Genomic DNA, 20,396 nt, shown 5'->3' with positions numbered 1-20,396 from the left:
TATTTAGAATTCAAGGCACACTTAACCAGCAAGCCTACCACAGCATTCTGCAGCGATACGCTATCCCATCTGGTTTTCCCTTAGTGGGACTATCATTTGTTTTTCAACAGGACAATGACCCAAAACACACCTCCAGGAATGTAAGGGAGAGAGTGATGGAGTGCTGCATCAGATGACCGGGGTTCCACAATCAGCCAACCTCAACCCAATTGAGATGGTTTGGGATGAGTTGGACCACAGAGTGAAGGAAAAGCAGCTAACAAGTGCTCAGCATATGTGGGAACTCCTTCAAGCTGGTTGGCTGTTGGAAAAGCATTCCAGGTGAAGCTGGTTAAGAGAATGCTAAGAGTGTGCAAAGCAGTCATCAAGGCGAAGGGTGGTTACTTTGAAGAATCTAAAATCTAAAATCTATTTTGATTGGTTCAACACTTTTTTGGTTACTAGATGATTCCGTATGTGTTATTTCATAGTTTTGAGGTCTTCACTATTTTCTACAATGTAAAAAAATAGTACTATTAAAGAAAAAACCTTGAATGAGAAGGTGTGTCCAAACTTTTGACTGGTACTGTACATATACAGTGGGGAGAACAAGTATTTGATACACTGCCGATTTTGAAGGTTTTCCTACTTACAAAGCATGTAGAGGTCTGTAATGTTTATCATAGGTACACTTCAACTGTGAGAGACAGAATCTAAAACAAAATCCAGAAAATCATATTGTATAATTTTTAAGTAATTAATTAGCATTTTATTGCATGACATAAGTATTTGATCACCTACCAACCAGTAAGAATTCCGGCTCTCACAGACCTGTTAGTTTTTCTTTAAGAAGCCCCCCTGTTCTCCACTCATTACCTGTATTAACTACACCTGTTTGAACTCGTATAAAAGACACCTGTCCACACACTCACCCAAACAGACTCCAACCTCTCCACAATGGCCAAGACCAGAGAGCTGTGTGATAAAATTGTAGACCTGCACAAGGCTGGGATGGGCTACAGGACAATAGGCAAGCAGCTTGGTGAGAAGGCAACAACTGTTGGCGCAATTATTAGAAAATGGAAGAAGTTCAAGATGATGGTCAATCACCCTCGGTCTGGGGTTCCATGCAAGATCTCACCTCATGGGGCATCAATGATCATGAGGAAGGTGAGGGATCAGCCCAGAACTACATGGCAGGACCTGGTCAATGACCTGAAGAGAGTTGGGACCACAGTCTCAAAGAAAACCATTAGTAACACACTACGCCGTCATGGATTAAAATCCTGCAGCGCACGCAAGGTCCCCCTGCTCAAGCCAGCGCATGTCCAGGCCCGTATGAAGTTTGCCAATGACCATCTGGATGATCCAGAGGAGGAATGGGAGAAGGTAATGTGGTTTGATGAGACAAAAATAGAGCTTTTTGGTCTAAACTCCACTCGCCGTGTTTGGAGGAAGAAGAAGGATGAGTACAACCCCAAGAACACCATCCCAACCGTGAAGCATGGAGGTAGAAACATCATTCGTGGGGATGCTTTTCTGCAAAGGGGACAGGACGACTGCACCGTATTGAGGGGAGGATGGATGGGGCCATGTATCGCAAGATCTTGGCCAACAACCTCCTTCCCTCAGTAAGAGCATTGAAGATGGGTCGTGGCTGGGTCTTCCAGCATGACAATGACCCGAAACACACAGCCAGGGCAACTAAGAAGTGGCTCCGTAAGAAGCATCTCAAGGTCCTTGAGTGACCAAGCCAGTCTCCAGACCTGAATCCAATAGAAAATCTTTGGAGGAAGCTGAAAGTCCCTATTGCCCAGTGACAGCCCCGAAACCTGAAGGATCTGGAGAAGGTCTGTATGGAGGAGTGGGCCAAAATCCCTGCTGCAGTGTGTGCAAACCTGGTCAAGAACTACAGGAAACGTATGATCTCTGTAATTGCAAACAAAAGTTTCTGTAACAAATATTAAGTTCTGCTTTTCTGATGTATCAAATACTTATGTCATGCAATAAAATGCTAATTAATTACTTAAAAATCATACAATGTGATTTTCTGGATTTTTGTTTTAGATTCCATCTCTCTCAGTTGAAGTGTACCTATGATCAAAAATTACAGACCTCTACATGCTTTGTAAGTAGGAAAACCTGCAAAATAGGCAGTGTATCAAATACTTGTTGTCCCCACTGTATATATATATATATATATATACACTGCTCAAAAAAATAAAGGGAACACCAAAATAACACATCCTAGATCAATGGAAATCAAATTTATCAACCCATGGAGGTCTGGATTTGGAGTCACACTCAAAATTAAAGTGGAAAACAACACTACAGGCTGATCCAACTTTGATGTAATGTCCTTAAAACAAGTCAAAATGAGGCTCAGTAGTGTGTGTGGCCTCCACGTGCCTGTATGACCTCCCTACAACGCGTGGGCATGCACCTGATGAGGTGGCGGATGGTCTCCTGAGGGATATCCTCCCAGACCTGGGCTAAAGCATCTGCCAACTCCTGGACAGTCTGTGGTGCAACGTGGCGTTGGTGGATGGAGCGAGACATGATGTCCCAGATGTGCTCAATTGGATTCAGGTCTGGGGAACGGGCGGGCCAGTCCATAGCATCAATGCCTTCCTCTTGCAGGAACTGCTGACACACTCCAGCCACATGAGGTCTAGCATTGTCTTGCATTAGGAGGAACCCAGGGCCAACCGCACCAGCATATGGTCTCACAAGAGGTCTGAGGATCTCATCTCGGTACCTAATGGCAGTCAGGCTACCTCTGGCGAGCACATGGAGGGCTGTGCGGCCCCCCAAAGAAATACCACCCCACACCATGACTGACCCACCGTCAAACCGGTCATGCTGGAGGATGTTGCAGGCAGCAGAACGTTCTCCACGGCGTCTCCAGACTCTGTCACGTCTGTCACATGTGCTCAGTGTGAACCTGCTTTCATCTGTGAAGAGCACAGGGCGCCAGTGGCGAATTTGCCAATCTTGATGTTCTCTGTGTTGGGCTGTAAGCACAACCCCCACCTGTGGACGTCGGGCCCTCATACCACCCTCATGGAGTCTGTTTCTGACCGTTTGAGCAGACACATGCACATTTGTGGCCTGCTGGAGGTCATTTTGCAGGGCTCTGGCAGTGCTCCTCCTGCTCCTCCTTGCACAAAGGCGGAGGTAGCGGTCCTGCTGCTGGGTTGTTGCCCTCCTACGGCCTCCTCCACGTCTCCTGATGTACTGGCCTGTCTCCTGGTAGCGCCTCCATGCTCTGGACACTACGCTGACAGACACAACAAACCTTCTTGCCACAGCTCGCATTGATGTGCCATCCTGGATGAGCTGCACTACCTGAGCCACTTGTGTGGGTTGTAGACTCCGTCTCATGCTACCACTAGAGTGAAAGCACCGCCAGCATTCAAAAGTGACCAAAACATCAGCCAGGAAGCATTGGAACTGAGAAGCGGTCTGTGGTCACCACCTGCAGAACCACTCCTTTATTGGGGGTGTCTTGCTAATTGCCTATAATTTCCACCTGTTGTCTATTCCATTTGCACAACCATATGTGAAATTTATTGTCAATCAGTGTTGCTTCCTAAGTTTGATTTCACAGAAGTGTGATTGACTTGGAGTTTCATTGTGTTGTTTAAGTGTTCCCTTATTTTTTGAGCAGTATATATATATATATATATATATATGCTTTCATTTAGCAGATGCTCTTATCCAGAGCGACTTACAGGAGCAATTAGGGTTAAGTGCCTTGCTCAAGGGTATATCAACAGATATATCACCTCGTAGGCTCGGGGATTCGCACCAGCGACCTTCCAGTTAGTGGCCCAACGCTCTTAACTGCTAGGCTGCCTGCCATCATGCAAAGATGAAAAACACATTCTTTAAAATAACTACTTTAATCAAGTTATAAGCGTGCAGCACATAAAAGCTATTCAATGAAATAGTTGTCACAATTTTGTCATCACACAGCTCATCCAATAACATCCATATCAGTGAGAGGGGGGTTTGTTTTGTGTATCATCTTTCTGCTGTCTGAAATGGCACAGGAATACTGTCCACACCAGCGTGATGCCACCCACAAACACTGTACGAGCAACTGGGGGAACCAGGGAGAAATTCAATGCCTGAGAGAGAGAGAGAGAGAGAGAGAGAGAAATTCAATGCCTGAGAGAGAGAGAGAGAGAGAGAGAGAGAGAGAGAGAGAGAAAATCAGTGAGTGTGTGTGTATGCATATTATGTGTTATTGTTTCTACCTGCATTGTTGACCAGTAGACCACTCCAGTCTGTCATACCCAACAAAATGAGAGGGAGACAGAGAGACCATTAATGTGGTTGTGGTGACCTAGACTTTCCTCTCTTCCTTCAGCAACTAATTCATGCTCTGCATCCTTACCTTGTATGAAGTCCAGAATTTCTCCCTCCAGTTTTCCAATGGGTCCTCTTTGTTTTTTAATACGCTAAGACCTTAAAAAGAGTAACTCATATTATAGAACAATGTTTAAGCCTTACACATTGAAAGTTATATCACACCAACACACGTGTAGCACTTGGGGATGTGTGAAACTTACTACTCAGCCACACACACACACACACACACACACACAAACACACACACACCTACCTACCTATGAAGAAGGCACTGATAGTAGCGGGGGCAGCAACCAGTTGATCCAGCACTACCTTCCCTGACACCCTTTTGGCCCCTCCCCCTGGCAACATCCTCTCCAGCCCCTTCAGCCAATGGTAGTTGAAATTGGCATGGAAACAGAACCCAACAAAGGCCACTCGAGCGGTCTGGGCCCAGTCAATATCAGCCCATGTTGTGACACTTTTAGTACCAGTGGAAATATTGGTTCCCTCCATGTTAAGCTTGGCCCCCTCTGAGTCATGGATGGTGTGTGTTCCCTTGTCTGTGTTTAATCCTCCACTCTGTTTCCCTCCAAGCATGCTTTGCTGTATGAGGTCCGCGGATGCGAACAGGGTTGTGTATCCGACCACATTGCTGATGTAGGGGTGGGCCTTAAACAAGCATGGTTACTGGTGAATTCAGGGGAGAAACAAAGTGTTAACATTATGGAATAAGAATAAGAAAGAAAACATTCCTTATGACTAATGAATTATATTACACTTACTTATAGGCTATCAGCATCACAAGCTAGATTCACTGATCATTTTATTTAGGATAAAAGTGAACTTTTGATTTCATTACATTATATTTCCTAAGTTCCCACCCAATCCTCAAAGCCAGTGGGCTATGATAGATAAATTAAACAAAATAACCTTGTTGTTTTGCCTTGTCAAATTGAGCTCTGACTCCTTGCTTTAGACAAAGAGAGAGACAACTTACCTTACAACTTAGCTGTCTCATCCACCGCTTGGAACACAGCAGTGGCAGAGGCACAAGATTCACAGTGCTTGCTGCTGGAGGACACAGAAGGGTGGGTCAATGGAATTCTCAGCCAATAAGAGGCAGGTTCTCAGAGGTCAGAGAGGTCTGCTTGGCTGGTCAAAGTTCTGTCAGAGGGAGTGTGATAAGGCTTTACCTAGTAGCCTTCTTTTGCAATGAAAGCATGTGAGAAAAGCACAGATGGGGAAAGCAGGAGGGAGAGTGAATGGATACATGGAGGACAAGAGCTAGAGGGATACAGAATGTAGTGTTCAGAACATGAATTAGACAGATCTGATGAATAGCAAGAGTCGTCATACTGGTACAATACCACCAATCAACCTAAATACAGTATTACTACAGTGCTACTACCACTATGCATCTAAAGTAGCCTGCTGTACTAGCCTATTAAATGCAGGACATTTGACTGATGCTCTCAGATAGTGTGTGTTTATAACTGACTTTGGTGGGAGAATGGTATTACGTTTCTCAACACATTCCCATTCATTGCCACAGCCATGTGTATGTGGCTACTTGCTGCAAAACTGCCAATAGTGACAACAAAGATCCACACTCCTACTCTTTACTGCTGGAAAAGGGTTATGAGTGATGTCACTTACCAAAGTAATGGTCCACAGTATAAGTCAGCAAATCTATACCAACATGCCGTTTCTCAAAGGCAGAGTAGACCCTGGTCTCACGCATGTGGCTGCACTAAAAATAGATGCCACTCCTGAAACCACACTTCCCTCCTTTGGTTACCCGTGGTAAGTTGAATTTACAATGATAAGCACAGTGTATATATTTAAAGGAATAGTTCACCCCAAACTCCCAATTACATGGAATAAGATGGTGGCAATCATTTCCGCTCCCACTTTGGGATGGAGGCCTATAGATTTTCCTATTTGAAATAACACACACACACACACACTACCCGTTATTCAGTTATGCGGTGAGGATAGTCTATTCATTCGCTGTGCTGCCATAGATATGTAAAATAGAGTGCTAGGACAGACCTCTGCAGACCCTCAAGGGCAATGTGCCATTAGCAACCACCTCAGCTCTGAGCTCAGAAAATGTGATAATGAACAGCTTGTTAAGTACCTCAACTGGTGCGTTGTGTCTTTCAGTAGTTAACAAGCTGCCTTTAGTGTTCCTCACAATGGAGATGTGCGCCTACGCTTCTACAAGCAGTTGACTTCTCAGATAATTGCCCTCGTTCTTGTCTCTGTCTCTCATCCCTCACTTCCCCAGCCACTCTTCATTTGTCGGGCTGCTCTGTCTCAGAGCAGGGGATTGATGTGTGACACATACACACACACACACACACAATCAACCACGAAACCCCACCTCTCTCTCTATCTGTACCTCAACCTGTCTTTCTGCCACATTATTGGGAGTCCGTCTACAGAGCTAGAGATAGCCACATCAGTGCCAAGGTGAGTTTTCTTTGTATTGTTCTATATTGTAGAATAGTTTTTGTTTAATAAGTGGTTTTGATGGTCCAGCTTGGAGCATGATGCTGGCATCCCTAATGTTGTGGGTTTGATTCTTGCATGGACCGTTATTCTGTCTGCTAAATGACCATTATTTAATCATTCCAATTACACCTTGGACAGAATCTTCCCTGAAAATAGTCGGCTGGACCAATTATTAGAAGGTTTTGGTTATTGTTTTAAACCAATGTAATATCTGAACAATTATGGGATACCCTAATATGTTACAGGAGTGCCCAGCCCACTTGTGTGGGTTTTGTTTCTGTAGGTCAGTTTAAGACTTAGTGAAGTTGTTGTAGTTTCACAATTGTGGCAACAGATTTCATGTCTCATGTAGGTTGACATTTTTGTTGTTGTTGTTGCATTCTGGTGTTCCACTGAAAATGTGAAACTGAATAATTCTAATTTAGACATTGTAGATAGGCCTTCAAGATTACACTATGAGTTTCCCACATTTCAATGGTTCTGTTACAAGTCATATCTGCTGCCACTTCTAGTGGTATATGCTCCCATATGGTGGGAAGCTCACAAGAAATGTCTTTGGACTTAGGGAAACTCATATTTGACCTTATCCCCCTCTCCTAATGTTGATACCTCTGTTACCCCTCCCACCTCATCCTTCTCTCTCACCACATCCCCGATTAACACCCCAGACCTGTTACTCCTCTCTTCCCTTCTCCTCCTTCCAGCCATGCGTCCATCCAACTCTGTGACCTTTGAACCCAGGGTGGAGCAAGGTGTTCCCTGGGGTCGCGACCTCTTTACCTTTGTAACATCAGCAGCAGGCCACATGATGCGGACACTCCAGAGACCAAGGAAGAACAGGCCATCCAAACGTCAAGTCAACCACCGGCGCTTCCTACACAACATGATCCAGAGGTGTGTGTGTACCGTATGTGTTTCTGGTGAGAGTGAGTGCCATTATAAGATGCCTTAAACTGAAATGTTATACTGCCCCTTCTCTCAAACAGGAAGTTTGCAGAGATAGAGGCAGCCAATCACCAGCTTGTGTCTGTCCTCTTCTCAACGGAGGTAGAGAATAGCAACACACCTTCCCCATCACGACAGCCAATAACCACTGACCAATCTAACAGCACCTCTAAAGAAGGTATTCTCTCTTTAATCATCCAAGTAACTTGATGCATAAATTAAGCAAACTGGGCTCCTATGATGTTTATACTTATCTTCACCTTTTGTCCTTTCTCCTCCCTCTGAATGAACCCCCATGACTCAGACTTCCCTCCAGCTCCTGTAAGTGCAGAAGCAAACCTTTGCCTTTGTTCACATGAAACTGAAGCCCTTGCAACAGAACAGAAAGACCCTGGAGACCAATGGAGGAGACTCAACCCCAAACATCTCCAAATGGACCAGTCCAACAGCAACACTCCAAGTAAAGGAACATACCAAACGACTCACAAACAGTGGGGCAGAACCGAAAATCAAACTGACTATAGATCATCCATAACATCAGAGAAAACCATTGTCTTAGAACAAGAGGAGGAACACTTTCACACAGAACCCTTCAGTTGTGATGTCACTTCAGAGGAGAGCCTTTATAGCTGGATAGACAGCATTAGAGAGAAATATGAAACACAACTCAGACACGACTCAAATTCAAATATCACGGCCCCAACTCAAAACCAGAGGGCCCTACCTTTAAACTTGGATACCTCAACTTTCAACCCAACACCCCTCTCTCCCGGACTCTCCCCTCTGTCCCTAGATTCCTGTGATTTTGGGGTCACAACGGTCGCAGACAACTCCGCTTGCTTCCAGTCCCAAAACAATATGTCAGACAGTGACACAGTGGAGAGCCAGAGAATGGACATGTTGAGCCTGTGGGACTCAGAGGTTGAACCACAGAATGATGGGGACCCTCCGGCCCATCTAGAGACAATCTGGGGGTATCCTGGTGATGAGAGGAGCCTAGGTGATAAGGCACACGTTGATGACATCACGTATCTGAACCAATCCGAAAGTTTCATAGAGAAGTTGATGCTCCACACCAGCAGCAGCAGGAGTGACGGTAGATCTGAGATGGAGAGGATTGACTGTGATGGAGGGCAGTATGAATACGGATCTGGATACGGATGTTCTATCGATCCAGTAACAGCCATAAGAGACTTCATTAGTGGCCAGGGCAGCTCACAGTGTATGTTGGAGAGTGCTGTGGGAAGACAAGGTACAGATAGGCAGTTCACATGTTTCAATATTAACCCAAACCAACTGTCCACCTCTGTAGGCTACCATTGTGACTTCCCAGACCCCAACATCCTTCAGAGGTCTTGTCCCCAACAAGATGGTACCTTCTCATTGGTGAATGATGATATGAATCAGAGTTGTATTCCCTTTGAGGGAGTGGCCAGATCCTTCCCGGCCCCAGTTCACACCCCTCATCCACATCAGGTTCTGACCCCGCCCCTGGAAGATGATTGGCTGTTCACTGATATCATGGGGGCCCATCAGTGTGAGTAGTGGGTCCCGCTACTGCCCAAATTCCCTGCAGTGCCACTAAAAAGGGGGAATGATACTTCACCTTATAAATGATCTATTGTGGTTTGACTGTATTACTGTATTCACTTCTTTATGTGTGTAATGTTAACTTATTGATAAATGGTGAAACGTAATTAAATAAGTCAGTGTTAGTCTCTCCTTACATTAAATTACAGTAAATGTGTACATGTAACTGAGTGTTCACCAAACCAATTAACAAATTGAAACACACAAAATGTCAAAACCAACAACATATATTAAAGTTCACCCCAGTCAGATATGTTTTATAATTACAGCATCAAACAAAAAAATGATAATAAACAACACCTTTCCAAAATGTTCAATTTCCACAGAAGCCATAAAATAAATAAAATCAACAAAATTATAACACCTTTGAAAAAGCACCGGTCTCTACAGAGGCACAGACACTTCAGTTCTCTGATCACATTCCAGGGGTCAGCCTTCAACCTTTAACCTCAAACCAACCTTCCTACTACTTCCCCTGAAGACCAAACCTAGATATTTTAAAATGTAGTGATCTTAATTTTCACAACTTTAAAGTGACAGTTTGCATCCAAATAACATTTAAAACATCTGCTCAGATCTTTGACAAATCAGTTAGATTTACATATAAAATCTGCATCATCTCCAGAGAGATGGGACTGACTGTGAACCAATGCCAGCCACTGATACTGCCGGAGTCTGCCCTCTATTGGTGCATATGTAAAGTGCAGCATTTACAGTAACTTACAAAAAAAGTACATTTTGCCAAATAAATCACATGAAGAGGAAGAAAAAAAAGACCAAATACATGTCATCATTTTTTTTGTAATCAAATACTAATAGAACTCATTGTTAATTCAAAGATCCCATGTCCTCATTAGGCTGCTAGTTCTGAAGATCTGACTGTTTCTATAGTACTGTCATGAAAATGATCCAAATGGATCTTGGTTTGCTCTCCACAGTGTCAAGCTTGGCATGAGATAATGATGGGGAACTGTAACTTTGCTCTCCACTGTGTCAAGCTTAACATGAGATAATGATGGGGAACTGTAACTTTGCTCTCCACTGTGTCAAGCTTGGCATGAGATAATGATGGGGAACTGTAAGTTTGCTCTCCACTGTGTCAAGCTTGACATGAGTTAATGATGGGGAACTGTAAGTTTGCTCTTTAAACAACCTTTTAGTTGTTCAACCCTGCATGCTTTTCAAGGGGAATGTCCTAGTCTTATGTGGAGGGAGATAAATACTCTTCCTTGTACAAGAGCAGACAACCGGGAGACTATATGCGGCCAATGCTATAATCAATGGAATGCACCGCCATGCAAATACATAGTGTTTAACTAGACTGAGCAGCGAAACGTCCCTATGTCAAGGTGTCGTGTGTGGACAGTATGTGGACAGGATATTTATTCTCTGTACAGACTTCTGCTGTGTCAGGCAGATAGGTTCTGGGGCTGAGAGGAGTTCAAATATAAACAATATACACAAACAAAAAGGTTTTGCACTTGTTAAATTTGAATGAATGGTGAATGTTGTTGGAGATTAAAGGGGGCGGGGCATGTATCCTCTAAAACCATATCTTCTAACTAGCTAGAAATCTCCCTGTCTGTCACTTAATGAAAAGACAACACTTTGGAAGATTCAACCCCTTATGACTTCCGCAAAAACACTATTATGATATAAGGGGAGGGAAGCCTAGAGCGTTACTGTTCTAGAATGATCTATACAGAAATTCTGGGTAGAAACAGGGTTTTCTTGGTGCTTCATAGGACAGATCTGAAGACAATGAACTCAACGGAAGTTGCTGGAAAAAGTCCTCCACTTTGGTCTGTTATTCCAGAGGGTAGTTCTATGGATTACAGTGGAAATTCCTCCAACCAGTCTCCGCCCTACTACTCTACTTGAATCTATTCTATTCTACTACGTATACAATAAGTCCCTTTTCTCATCCATACGCCCACCATTTGGTTAAACACAAAAGCTTTGTTCCATAAATATATTACACAATGAATGAATTTAAAAAAAACAATATTACAATGTACAATATGTCTGTTTGATAAACACAAAAGATGTTTGTTGAGAATGACTAGCAGTCTCAAAACACCAACATTACGTCCTCAATTTTCACATGTTCCTGTTCTGTGTAAGAGATTCCAGTGTCCTGCTCCACAGGTGAGTTCTGATGTAGTGTTGGTTACTGTCTTAAATGTCTGTCATCTCTCTGTCCAATATATTTCCAGTGCATTCCCTACTAACCAAGACCTACAAACTTCCCTAACATCCTGATACACTGTCAAATAGAACAACCAATACCCCATCCAGGAATTATTCAACAACACAAGTCTACATAGATAGACAGATGTTGTTAACCACAATCTACCTAGTAATTGTGATTCTGTTCTTAACCTCTCTCTATTGCCATGGTTACAGTATGTGTGAGGCCCTGCCTTCCTTTCCATCAGTGCCAGTGATACCATACCAGTATGTCATCTACCAATGATATGTCTGAACAGACTGGAAAGAATACAAAAAACAACCAGCGGCAATAAATAATGGAGGATTTTACTCATATTCAGACTGATATAAATGACATAGATTCAACTGCCTGTATTTATAAGTAGCGATATGTTAAAAACTTAAAGAAACTATCTACCTACTGTATCTATCTACTGTATCTATCTACCTACTGTATCTATCTACCTACTGTACTGTACTCTACCTACCTATGCAATCCATTGGCCTAACTACAGTAACTACCTATCTGTCTCAATCCAAAAAGGTCAATGAATGTCTAGATAACCCAGATCAGAGCACAGCACCGAAGACAGACTGCATGGTTTGTTTTGCAATAGTGTTTGATGCAACTGCAACAGCATGTTTGGTTGTCATCGCTTCTCATGACAAAAGATAGCAACATTTCATCATCTTATGACAATCATAAGATGGATTGATAAGGTCTACGATGATGCCGGTGTTTATGCCCTAGCCAGTTTCACCAGTATGTGTGATGATGGAGTGAAATATCATCTAGTCTTTTTCTATAGAAACTTGACGCTGGCTTCATTCTTCATTGTGCATACAACAGCAAGGTTGATTATCATTTTTCATTTTTTCCTCTCTCACTTAACCCTCTTCCCTGATTGATATTTCCCCCATATATGACCTAATTCAAACTACAAACAAATTAGTAATATATCCTAAAATACTTCACAGACATTCTGTGTTTGTTTTCTAAAATAATTACAAAAATAATAACTTGGCCTTAAATTGAAATTCAAGTGAGAGCTGGAAAGATGAACAACTCATGGGAGCTTCTCCCAGGCTTGTTAAAAGACAGAAGAGCATATCAGCTGTCTTTCACACCAGCAGTCAATGAGCGATTACCTTTTCCAAGACACACACTGACAGAGGGACTACATACATAGAAACATGAATCAGTCCCCTGTATGTGTGTGTGAGTGTGTGTGCGTGTTTCTCTAGTCTTGCAAAATGTCTTCCCAAACATGCAGATTGTCATTAACCCTTTGAGGAGTGGAACAGTATTCGGAGTGTTTTATTCCAGGATTCTACAGCATTCTAGAACATTTAGCAGCCCTTTGCGATGTCCTCAACTAGAACGCTAAACACAGGAGGAATATTGTCAGAGTTCCTCAAAGGGTTAAACATGGCCTTAAATTGATAGTGGCCAGTAGCCATCTTACTTCTGCCATTTGAATCATAATACAGTATCATAATAATAGAACATGGCTATGATGATAGAATTCACTTTCCCTCAGATTTCTGGGAGATGAAGTTTCCCCCAGTGAGATTACAGTCCATATTCTTGCTCACGAATCATCAACAAATCCTCTTCCCCCATTAAATTGTGTGTGTGTGTGTGTGTGTGAGAGTAAGAGTGAGAGTGAGAGTGAGAGAGAGAGAGAGAGTGTGTGTGTGTGTGAGTATGCTCTCTGTTCTAGTTTGGACTGCAGAGGAAATAGTTTAAAGAAGTGCAGGATCAGTAAGTCAGTCTATGTGAGGGTGTATTTGTATGTACATATACATGTATGCAGGCCTATGTGTACATATACATGTATGCAGGCCTATGTGTACATATACATGTATGCAGGCCTATGTGTACATATACATGTATGCAGGCCTATGTGTACATATACATGTATGCAGGCCTATGTGTACATATACATGTATGCAGGCCTATGTGTACATATACATGTATGCAGGCCTATGTGTACATATACATGTATGCAGGCCTATGTGTACATATACATGTATGCAGGCCTATGTGTACATATACATGTATGCAGGCCTATGTGTCTGTGTGAGTATGTATCTGTATGTATGCGTGTGTGTTTGTGTGTGTGTTACTCAGTGTCGTTGAGGCTGTATGGTGGGGGGGGTCCTAGACTGTTGTTTTCAGAGGGGGGTGTGGGGGTGCCGGGGCCAGTTCCGGGGCCAGTACCAGAAGAAGGAGTCGGGGAGGGGGGGGGCTCCTCCGAGTCAGAGTTCTCACACGATAGATCATCCACCAACGCCCTGCGACCTGAGCGCATCCCAAGGGGCATCGGAGCACGCCTGGCGGGAGAGAGGTGGTAGAGAGGGTCATGGAGATGGAGAGGAGATAAAGGGAGGGTTCATACAGTGCATTCAGAAAGTATTCAGATCCCTTGACCTTTTTCAACATGTTGTTACATTACAGCCTTATTGTAAAATGGATTAAACCAATTCTTTCACTCATCAATCGACACACAATACCCCATAATGACATAGCAAAAACAGGTTTTTATACATTTCAAACTTTTATTCAAAAATGTAAAACTGAAATATCACATTTACATAAGTATTCAGTCCCTTTACTCAGAGCTTTGTTTTCATCACAGATCTTTCTGTGCATCTTTCACTCGATCCTGACTAGTCTCCCAGTCCCTGCTGATGAACATTTTCCCCACAGCATGATGCTGCCACCACCATGCTTCACCGTAGGGATGGTGCCAGGTTTCCTCCAGAAGTAACACTTGGCATTCAGGCCAGAGTGCAATCTTGGTTTCCTCAGACCAGAGAACCTTATTCTGTCACGCCCTGATCTGTTTCATCTGTTCCTGTTATTATCTCTAGGTATCGCTTATTTTCCACAGTGTATTTATCCCTGTGTTTCCTGTCTCTCTGTACCAGTTTGTCTTGTATGTTAGTCAAGTCAACCAGCGTGTTTTGCCCGTACTCCTTTTCCTATTCTCTTTTTGTCTCTTTTTGCTAGTCTTCCCGGTTCTGACCCCTGCCTGACTCTAGACTACTTTCCCACCTGCCTGATCATCCTGCCTGCCCTGACCTTGACTGCCTGCCCTTCGGTACTGTTTAGACACTGAACTGGTTTTGACCTTTTGCCTGTCCATGACCATTCTCTTGCCTTCCCCCTTTTGGATTAATACATATTGTAAGACTCCAACCATCTGCCTCCTGTGTCTGCATCTGTGTCACCTTGTGTCATGATAGTTTCTCATTGTCTGAGAGTCTTTAGGTGCCTTTTGGCAAACTCCAAGCATGCTGTCATGTGCCTTTTACTGAGGAGTGGCTTCCGTCTGGCCAATCCACCATAAAGGCCTGATTGATGGAGTGCTGCAGAGATGGTTGTCCTGGAAGGTTCTCCCATCTCCACAGAAATACTCTAGAGCTCTGTCAAAGTGACCATCGGGTTCTTGGTCACCTTCCTGACCAAGGCTCTTCTCCTCAGATTGCTCAGTATGGCTGGTTGGCTAGCTCTAGGAAGAGTCTTGTTGGTTCTAAACTTCTTCCATTTTTTGGTACCCTTCCCCAGATCTGTGCCTCGACACAATCTTGTCTCGGAGCTCTACGGACAATTCCTTCAACCCCATGGCTTGGTTTTTCCTCTGACATGCACTGTCAACTGAGACCTTATATAGACAGGTGTGTGCCTTTCCAAATCATGTCCAATCAATTGAATTCACCACAGGTGGCATCCAATCAAGTTGTAGAAACATCTCAAGAATGATCAATGGAAACAGGATGCACCTGAGCTCAATTTCGAGTTTAATAGCAAAGGGTTTGAATAGTTACGTAAATAAGATATTTCTGTTTATTTTTAATAAATTAGCAAACATTTTTTTTTAACTTTGTCATTATGGGGTATTGTGTGTAGATTGATGAATAAAAAAAAAATCTATTGTAGAATAAGTCTGTAACGTAACAAAATGTGGAAAAAGGGAAGGGGTCTACTTTCTGAAGTGTATGTCTGATATGTCTCTATGAGGGACTGGAAAGACAAGAGCCCTCTTGTGTTATAAAGGTTACTAAACCCCTGAGACATTAAACTAATGAGAGGACAGTATTTCCTCAGTTTAAAATATACTGTAGTCCACACAACTAACAGAAATCTTAACTTAATGAATTGCACACGCACGCACACACAGACCTACTTCTCTGGTTTCCGTTCAGATGTGGTGATGCTGAGTGGATGGAGTGGAGTGTGAGGCAGACTGATGGACAGTGTATCAGTGTTAGATGAGGTCAATGGAAGAAAAAACATGCAATAATACAACATGGTGGTAGTAGGTGGCAATGGAACTGCAAACATACAATGGATCTGGGAGGGTCACTCAGATTTCACACACACACACACACACACACACACACACACACACACACACACACACACAGGTAGTATTACCTGAGGTGGCTGCGTAGAGCGGTGATCTCGCGGGTCATGCTCTGGGAGCTGTCAGTCAGCTCCTCCATCTCTCTCTGCAGTTTACGTCTCTGGGCGTTGGAACGAGAGTTATCCTCCTCCACCTCCTCGAGCTGCCTCTTCAGCTGCCTCAGCCGGCCCATAGACTTATCCAACTGGAGAGAGGAGGGAGGGGGAAGGGTGTAGAGGGAGTGAGAGAGATGAAGAGAATGGTTCAAGTGGAAGAGGAGAAGACAATAGAAGAAGGGGGGAAGGGTATCAGAGAGGGCCAGAGGGAGACAGTTGGACAGATTAAGCACAGAACACGAGGACTGGGATTACATCCCACAGATTAAATTCTAGATGAATTTTGAGAGGGGGTCAGTATCACTACCTCTACACTGTAGAGGGATTATTTTGTTAGGTATAATTTGGGAGGAGATAACCCCTACCTTCCCCTGGTGCCAGGGCTGGATTAGATTAGGATTGGGATTAGCAGGACCAACCACTCCTTTGGGATGAAAACTCACCCTACTGTATCTCTCCATCTCAATGGTGAACTCATAGAGAAGAGGTTTCATACCTGTTCTCTGGACTGGTCTGTACTGGTTCGTACCTGTTCTCTGTACTGGTCTGTACTGGTTCATACCTGTTCTCTGTACTGGTCTGTACTGGTTCATACCTGTTCTCTGTACTGGTTCATACCAGTTCATACCTGTTTCATACCCGTTCATACCTGTTCTCTGTACTGATTCATACCTGTTCTCTGGACTGGTCTGTACTGGTTCGTACCTGTTCTCTGTACTGGTCTGTATTGGTTCGTACCTGTTCTCTGTACTGGTCTGTACTGGTTCATACCTGTTCTCTGTACTGGTTCATACCAGTTCATACCTGTTTCATACCCGTTCATACCTGTTCTCTGTACTGATTCATACCTGTTCTCTGGACTGGTCTGTACTGGTTCGTACCTGTTCTCTGGACTGGTCTGTACTGGTTCGTACCTGTTCTCTGTTCTGGTCTGTACTGGTTCATACCTGTTCTCTGGACTGGTCTGTACTGGTTCGTACCTGTTCTCTGGACTGGTCTGTACTGGTTCGTACCTGTTCTCTGTTCTGGTCTGTACTGGTTCGTACCTGTTCTCTGGACTGGTCTGTACTGGTTCGTACCTGTTCTCTGTTCTGGTCTGTACTGGTTCGTACCTGTTCTCTGTTCTGGTCTGTACTGGTTCGTACCTGTTCTCTGGACTGGTCTGTACTGGTTCGTACCTGTTCTCTGTTCTGGTCTGTACCTGTTCTCTGGACTGGTCTGTACTGGTTCGTACCTGTTCTCTGGACTGGTCTGTACTGGTTCGTACCTGTTCTCTGGACTGGTCTGTACTGATTCGTACCTGTTCTCTGGACTGGTCTGTACTGGTTCGTACCTGTTCTCTGTACTGGTCTGTATTGGTTCGTACCTGTTCTCTGTACTGGTCTGTATTGGTTCATACCTGTTCTCTGTACTGGTCTGTACTGGTTCATACCAGTTCATACCTGTTTCATACCCGTTCATACCTGTTCTCTGTACTGATTCATACCTGTTCTCTGTGCTGGTCTGTTCTAGTTCATACCTGTTCTCTGTACTGAAATGTACTGATTCATACCTGTTCTCTGTACTGGTCTGTTCTAGTTCATACCTGTTCTCTGTACTGAAATGTACTGGTTCATACCTGTTCTCTGCACTGGTCTGTACTGGTTCATACCTGTTCTCTGTACTGGTCTGTACTGGTTCATACTTGTTCTCTGTTCTGGTCTGTACTGGTACTTACTTGTTCTCTGTACTGGTCTGTACTGGTTCGTACCTGTTCTCTGTACTGGTCTGCATGTCTCCTCTCGTCCTCTGCCTGCATCAACACCTCCTTCAGTTTTTTCTCTGTCTTCCTCACCAGCTTGTTGGCTGTCGCTCGCTCTCTGGGGGGAGGGGAGATAGACTGTGAGGCATGTTTTATCCCCATACCCAGAACATACAGTCAGAATAGTAGTGGAAGAAGTTAGATGTTATAGGGAGGAGATGGGAAGGAAAGGGAAGAGAGGGATGGAAGGAGAAGGAAAGAGAGGAGAAAGTAACAAGGCGAGAGAAGAAGTAACAAGGCGAGAGAAGAAGTAACAAGGTGAGAGAGGAAAGGAACAAGGCGAGAGAGGAAAGGAACAAGGCGAGAGAAGAAGTAACAAGGCGAGAGAGGAAAGGAACAAGGCGAGAGAGGAAAGGAACAAGGCGAGAGAAGAAGTAACAAGGCGAGAGAAGAAGTAACAAGGCGAGAGAGGAAAGGAACAAGGCGAGAGAAGTAGTAACAAGGCGAGAGAGGAAAGGAACAAGGCGAGAGAAGAAGTAACCAGGCGAGAGAAGAAGTAACCAAGCGAGAGAAGAAGTAACAAGGCGAGAGAAGAAAGTAACAAGGCGAGAGAAGAAGTAACAAGGCGGGAGGAGAAAGTAACAAGGCGAGAGAGGAAAGTAACAAGGCGGGAGAGGAAAGTAACGGGAGGAGAAAGTAACAAGGCGAGAGAAGAAGTAACAAGGCGAAAGAAGAAGTAACAAGGCGAGAGAAGAAGTAACAAGGCGGGAGGAGAAAGTAACAAGGCGAGAGAAGAAAGTAACAAGGTGAGAGAAAAAGTAACAAGGCGAGAGAAGAAGTAACAAGGCGAGAGAAGAAGGAACAAGGCGAGAGAGGAAAGTAACAAGGCGAGAGAGGAAAGTAACAAGGCGAGAGAAGAAGTAACAAGGCGGGAGGAGAAAGTAACAAGGCGAGAGAGGAAAGTAACAAGGCGAGAGAGGAAAGTAACAAGACGGGAGGAGAAAGTAACAAGGCGAGAGAAGAAGTAACAAGGCGAAAGAAGAAGTAACAAGGCGAGAGAAGAAGTAACAAGGCGGGAGGAGAAAGTAACAAGGCGAGAGAAGAAAGTAACAAGGCGAGAGAAGAAGTAACAAGGCGAGAGAAGAAGTAACAAGGCGAGAGAAGAAGTAACAAGGCGAGAGAGGAAAGTAACAAGGCGAGAGAGGAAAGTAACAAGGCGAGAGAAGAAGTAACAAGGCGAGAGAAGAAGTAACAAGGCGAGAGAAGAAGTAACAAGGCGAGAGAAGAAAGTAACAAGGCGAGAGAAGAAAGTAACAAGGCGAGAGAGGAAAGTAACAAGGCGAGAGAGGAAAGTAACAAGGCGAGAGAGGAAAGTAACAAGGCGAGAGAGGAAAGTAACAAGGCGAGAGAGGAAAGTAACAAGGCGAGAGAAGAAGTAACAAGGCGAGAGAATAAGTAACAAGGCGAGAGAATAAGTAACAAGGCGAGAGAAGAAGTAACAAGGCGAGAGAAGAAGTAACAAGGCGAGAAAGAAAGTAACAAGGCGAAAGAAGAAGTAACAAGGCGAGAGAAGAAGTAACAAGGCGAGAGAAGAAGTAACAAGGCGAGAGAAGAAGTAACAAGGCGAGAGAAGAAGTAACAAGGCGAGAGAAGAAGTAACAAGGCGAGAGAAGAAAGTAACAAGGCGAGAGAGGAAAGTAACAAGGCGAGAGAGGAAAGTAACAAGGCGAGAGAGGAAAGTAACAAGGCGAGAGAGGAAAGTAACAAGGCGAGAGAGGAAAGTAACAAGGCGAGAGAGGAAAGTAACAAGGCGAGAGAGGAAAGTAACAAGGCGAGAGAGGAAAGTAACAAGGCGAGAGAGGAAAGGAACAAGGCGAGAGAGGAAAGGAACAAGGCGAGAGAGGAAAGGAACAAGGCGAGAGAGGAAAGGAACAAGGCGAGAGAAGAAGTAACAAGGCGAGAGAGGAAAGTAACAAGGCGAGAGAGGAAAGGAACAAGGCGAGAGAGGAAAGGAACAAGGCGAGAGAGGAAAGGAACAAGGCGAGAGAAGAAGTAACAAGGCGAGAGAAGAAGTAACAAGGCGAGAGAGGAAAGGAACAAGGCGAGAAAAGAAGTAACAAGGCGAGAGAAGAAGTAACAAGGCGAGAGAAGAAGTAACAAGGCGAGAAAGAAAGTAACAAGGCGAGAGAGGAAAGGAACAAGGCGAGAAAAGAAGTAACAAGGCGAGAGAAGAAGTAACAAGGCGAGAAAGAAAGTAACAAGGCGAGAGAGGAAAGGAACAAGGCGAGAAAAGAAGTAACAAGGCGAGAGAAGAAGTAACAAGGCGAGAAAGAAAGTAACAAGGCGAGAGAGGAAAGTAACAAGGCGAGAGAAGAAGTAACAAGGCGAGAGAAGAAGTAACAAGGCGAGAGAAGAAGTAATAAGGCAAGAGAAGAAGTAACAAGGCGGGAGGAGAAAGTAACAAGGCGAGAGAAGAAGTAACAAGGCGAAAGAAGAAGTAACAAGGCGAGAGAAGAAGTAACAAGG

At 44.0% G+C, this 20,396-nt stretch overlaps 3 protein-coding genes across 24 annotated transcripts in view; 1 reads left to right on the top strand and 2 right to left on the bottom strand.

The window, feature by feature from the left end:
* Nucleotides 1–3,868: 3,868 nt before the first annotated feature.
* LOC110520822 (mpv17-like protein) lies at nt 3,869–7,124 on the bottom strand. 4 transcript variants are annotated; one of them, XM_036963801.2, is made up of 6 exons: nt 5,995–7,116; nt 5,336–5,502; nt 4,614–5,025; nt 4,382–4,452; nt 4,242–4,271; nt 3,869–4,112 (listed from the first exon to the last, which is right to left on the bottom strand). In XM_036963801.2, exons 3-6 carry the CDS (start codon nt 4,933–4,935, stop codon nt 3,978–3,980), a joined length of 558 nt encoding a protein of 185 aa, XP_036819696.2. In that variant the 5' UTR covers nt 4,936–5,025; nt 5,336–5,502; nt 5,995–7,116; the 3' UTR covers nt 3,869–3,977. The 4 variants fall into 4 exon arrangements, 3 of the variants coding, with proteins under 3 accessions (XP_036819696.2, XP_090080608.1, XP_090080606.1); XM_090224482.1 differs by having other exon boundaries at nt 5,336–5,409; XM_090224480.1 differs by having other exon boundaries at nt 5,336–5,406.
* A 70-nt stretch (nt 7,125–7,194) lies between these two features.
* LOC149984450 (uncharacterized) lies at nt 7,195–9,383 on the top strand. Its single transcript, XM_090230563.1, has 4 exons — nt 7,195–7,203; nt 7,421–7,749; nt 7,842–7,978; nt 8,105–9,383. The coding sequence occupies exons 1-4, from the start codon at nt 7,195–7,197 to the stop codon at nt 9,343–9,345; spliced, it is 1,716 nt and encodes a 571-aa protein (XP_090086689.1). The 3' UTR covers nt 9,346–9,383.
* A 2,823-nt stretch (nt 9,384–12,206) lies between these two features.
* LOC110508601 (uncharacterized) overlaps nt 12,207–20,396 on the bottom strand; it is a 111,253-nt gene continuing 103,063 nt past the window's right edge. For 17 of the 19 annotated variants that reach the window (XM_036968296.2, XM_090224429.1, XM_090224370.1 and 14 more), the window contains 4 exons: nt 17,880–17,988; nt 16,046–16,218; nt 15,795–15,854; nt 12,207–13,938 (listed from right to left, as the gene is read on the bottom strand). In XM_036968296.2, coding sequence (XP_036824191.1) covers nt 13,728–13,938; nt 15,795–15,854; nt 16,046–16,218; nt 17,880–17,988 — 553 coding nt within the window. In that variant the 3' untranslated portion in view covers nt 12,207–13,727. The remainder of the gene's footprint in view (nt 13,939–15,794; nt 15,855–16,045; nt 16,219–17,879; nt 17,989–20,396) is intronic. The other 2 variants (XM_090224423.1, XM_090224469.1) reach the window with 1 other exon arrangement.

This window comes from Oncorhynchus mykiss, chromosome 3 (assembly GCF_057628025.1).
Source record: "Oncorhynchus mykiss isolate SJ-2025 chromosome 3, ASM5762802v1, whole genome shotgun sequence".
In the NCBI taxonomy this organism is placed as follows: domain Eukaryota; kingdom Metazoa; phylum Chordata; class Actinopteri; order Salmoniformes; family Salmonidae; genus Oncorhynchus; species Oncorhynchus mykiss.
Note: the sequence above shows the minus strand (reverse complement) of the source record. Positions and strands in the feature narration are given on the sequence as shown.

Excerpts from the sequence above, each read along its gene's own strand:
- LOC110520822 (XM_036963801.2), bottom strand. The coding sequence starts at position 4,935 with ATGCTTGGAGGGAAACAGAGTGGAGGATTAAACACAGACAAGGGAACA. Across the intron at positions 4,453-4,613 it reads TATCAGTGCCTTCTTCATAG|GTCTTAGCGTATTAAAAAAC; the intron begins GTAGGTAGGTGT and ends ACTCTTTTTAAG. Across the intron at positions 4,272-4,381 it reads AATTCTGGACTTCATACAAG|ACTGGAGTGGTCTACTGGTC; the intron begins GTAAGGATGCAG and ends TGGGTATGACAG.
- LOC149984450 (XM_090230563.1), top strand. Across the intron at positions 7,750-7,841 it reads CTACACAACATGATCCAGAG|GAAGTTTGCAGAGATAGAGG; the intron begins GTGTGTGTGTAC and ends TCTCTCAAACAG. Across the intron at positions 7,979-8,104 it reads TAACAGCACCTCTAAAGAAG|ACTTCCCTCCAGCTCCTGTA; the intron begins GTATTCTCTCTT and ends CCCATGACTCAG.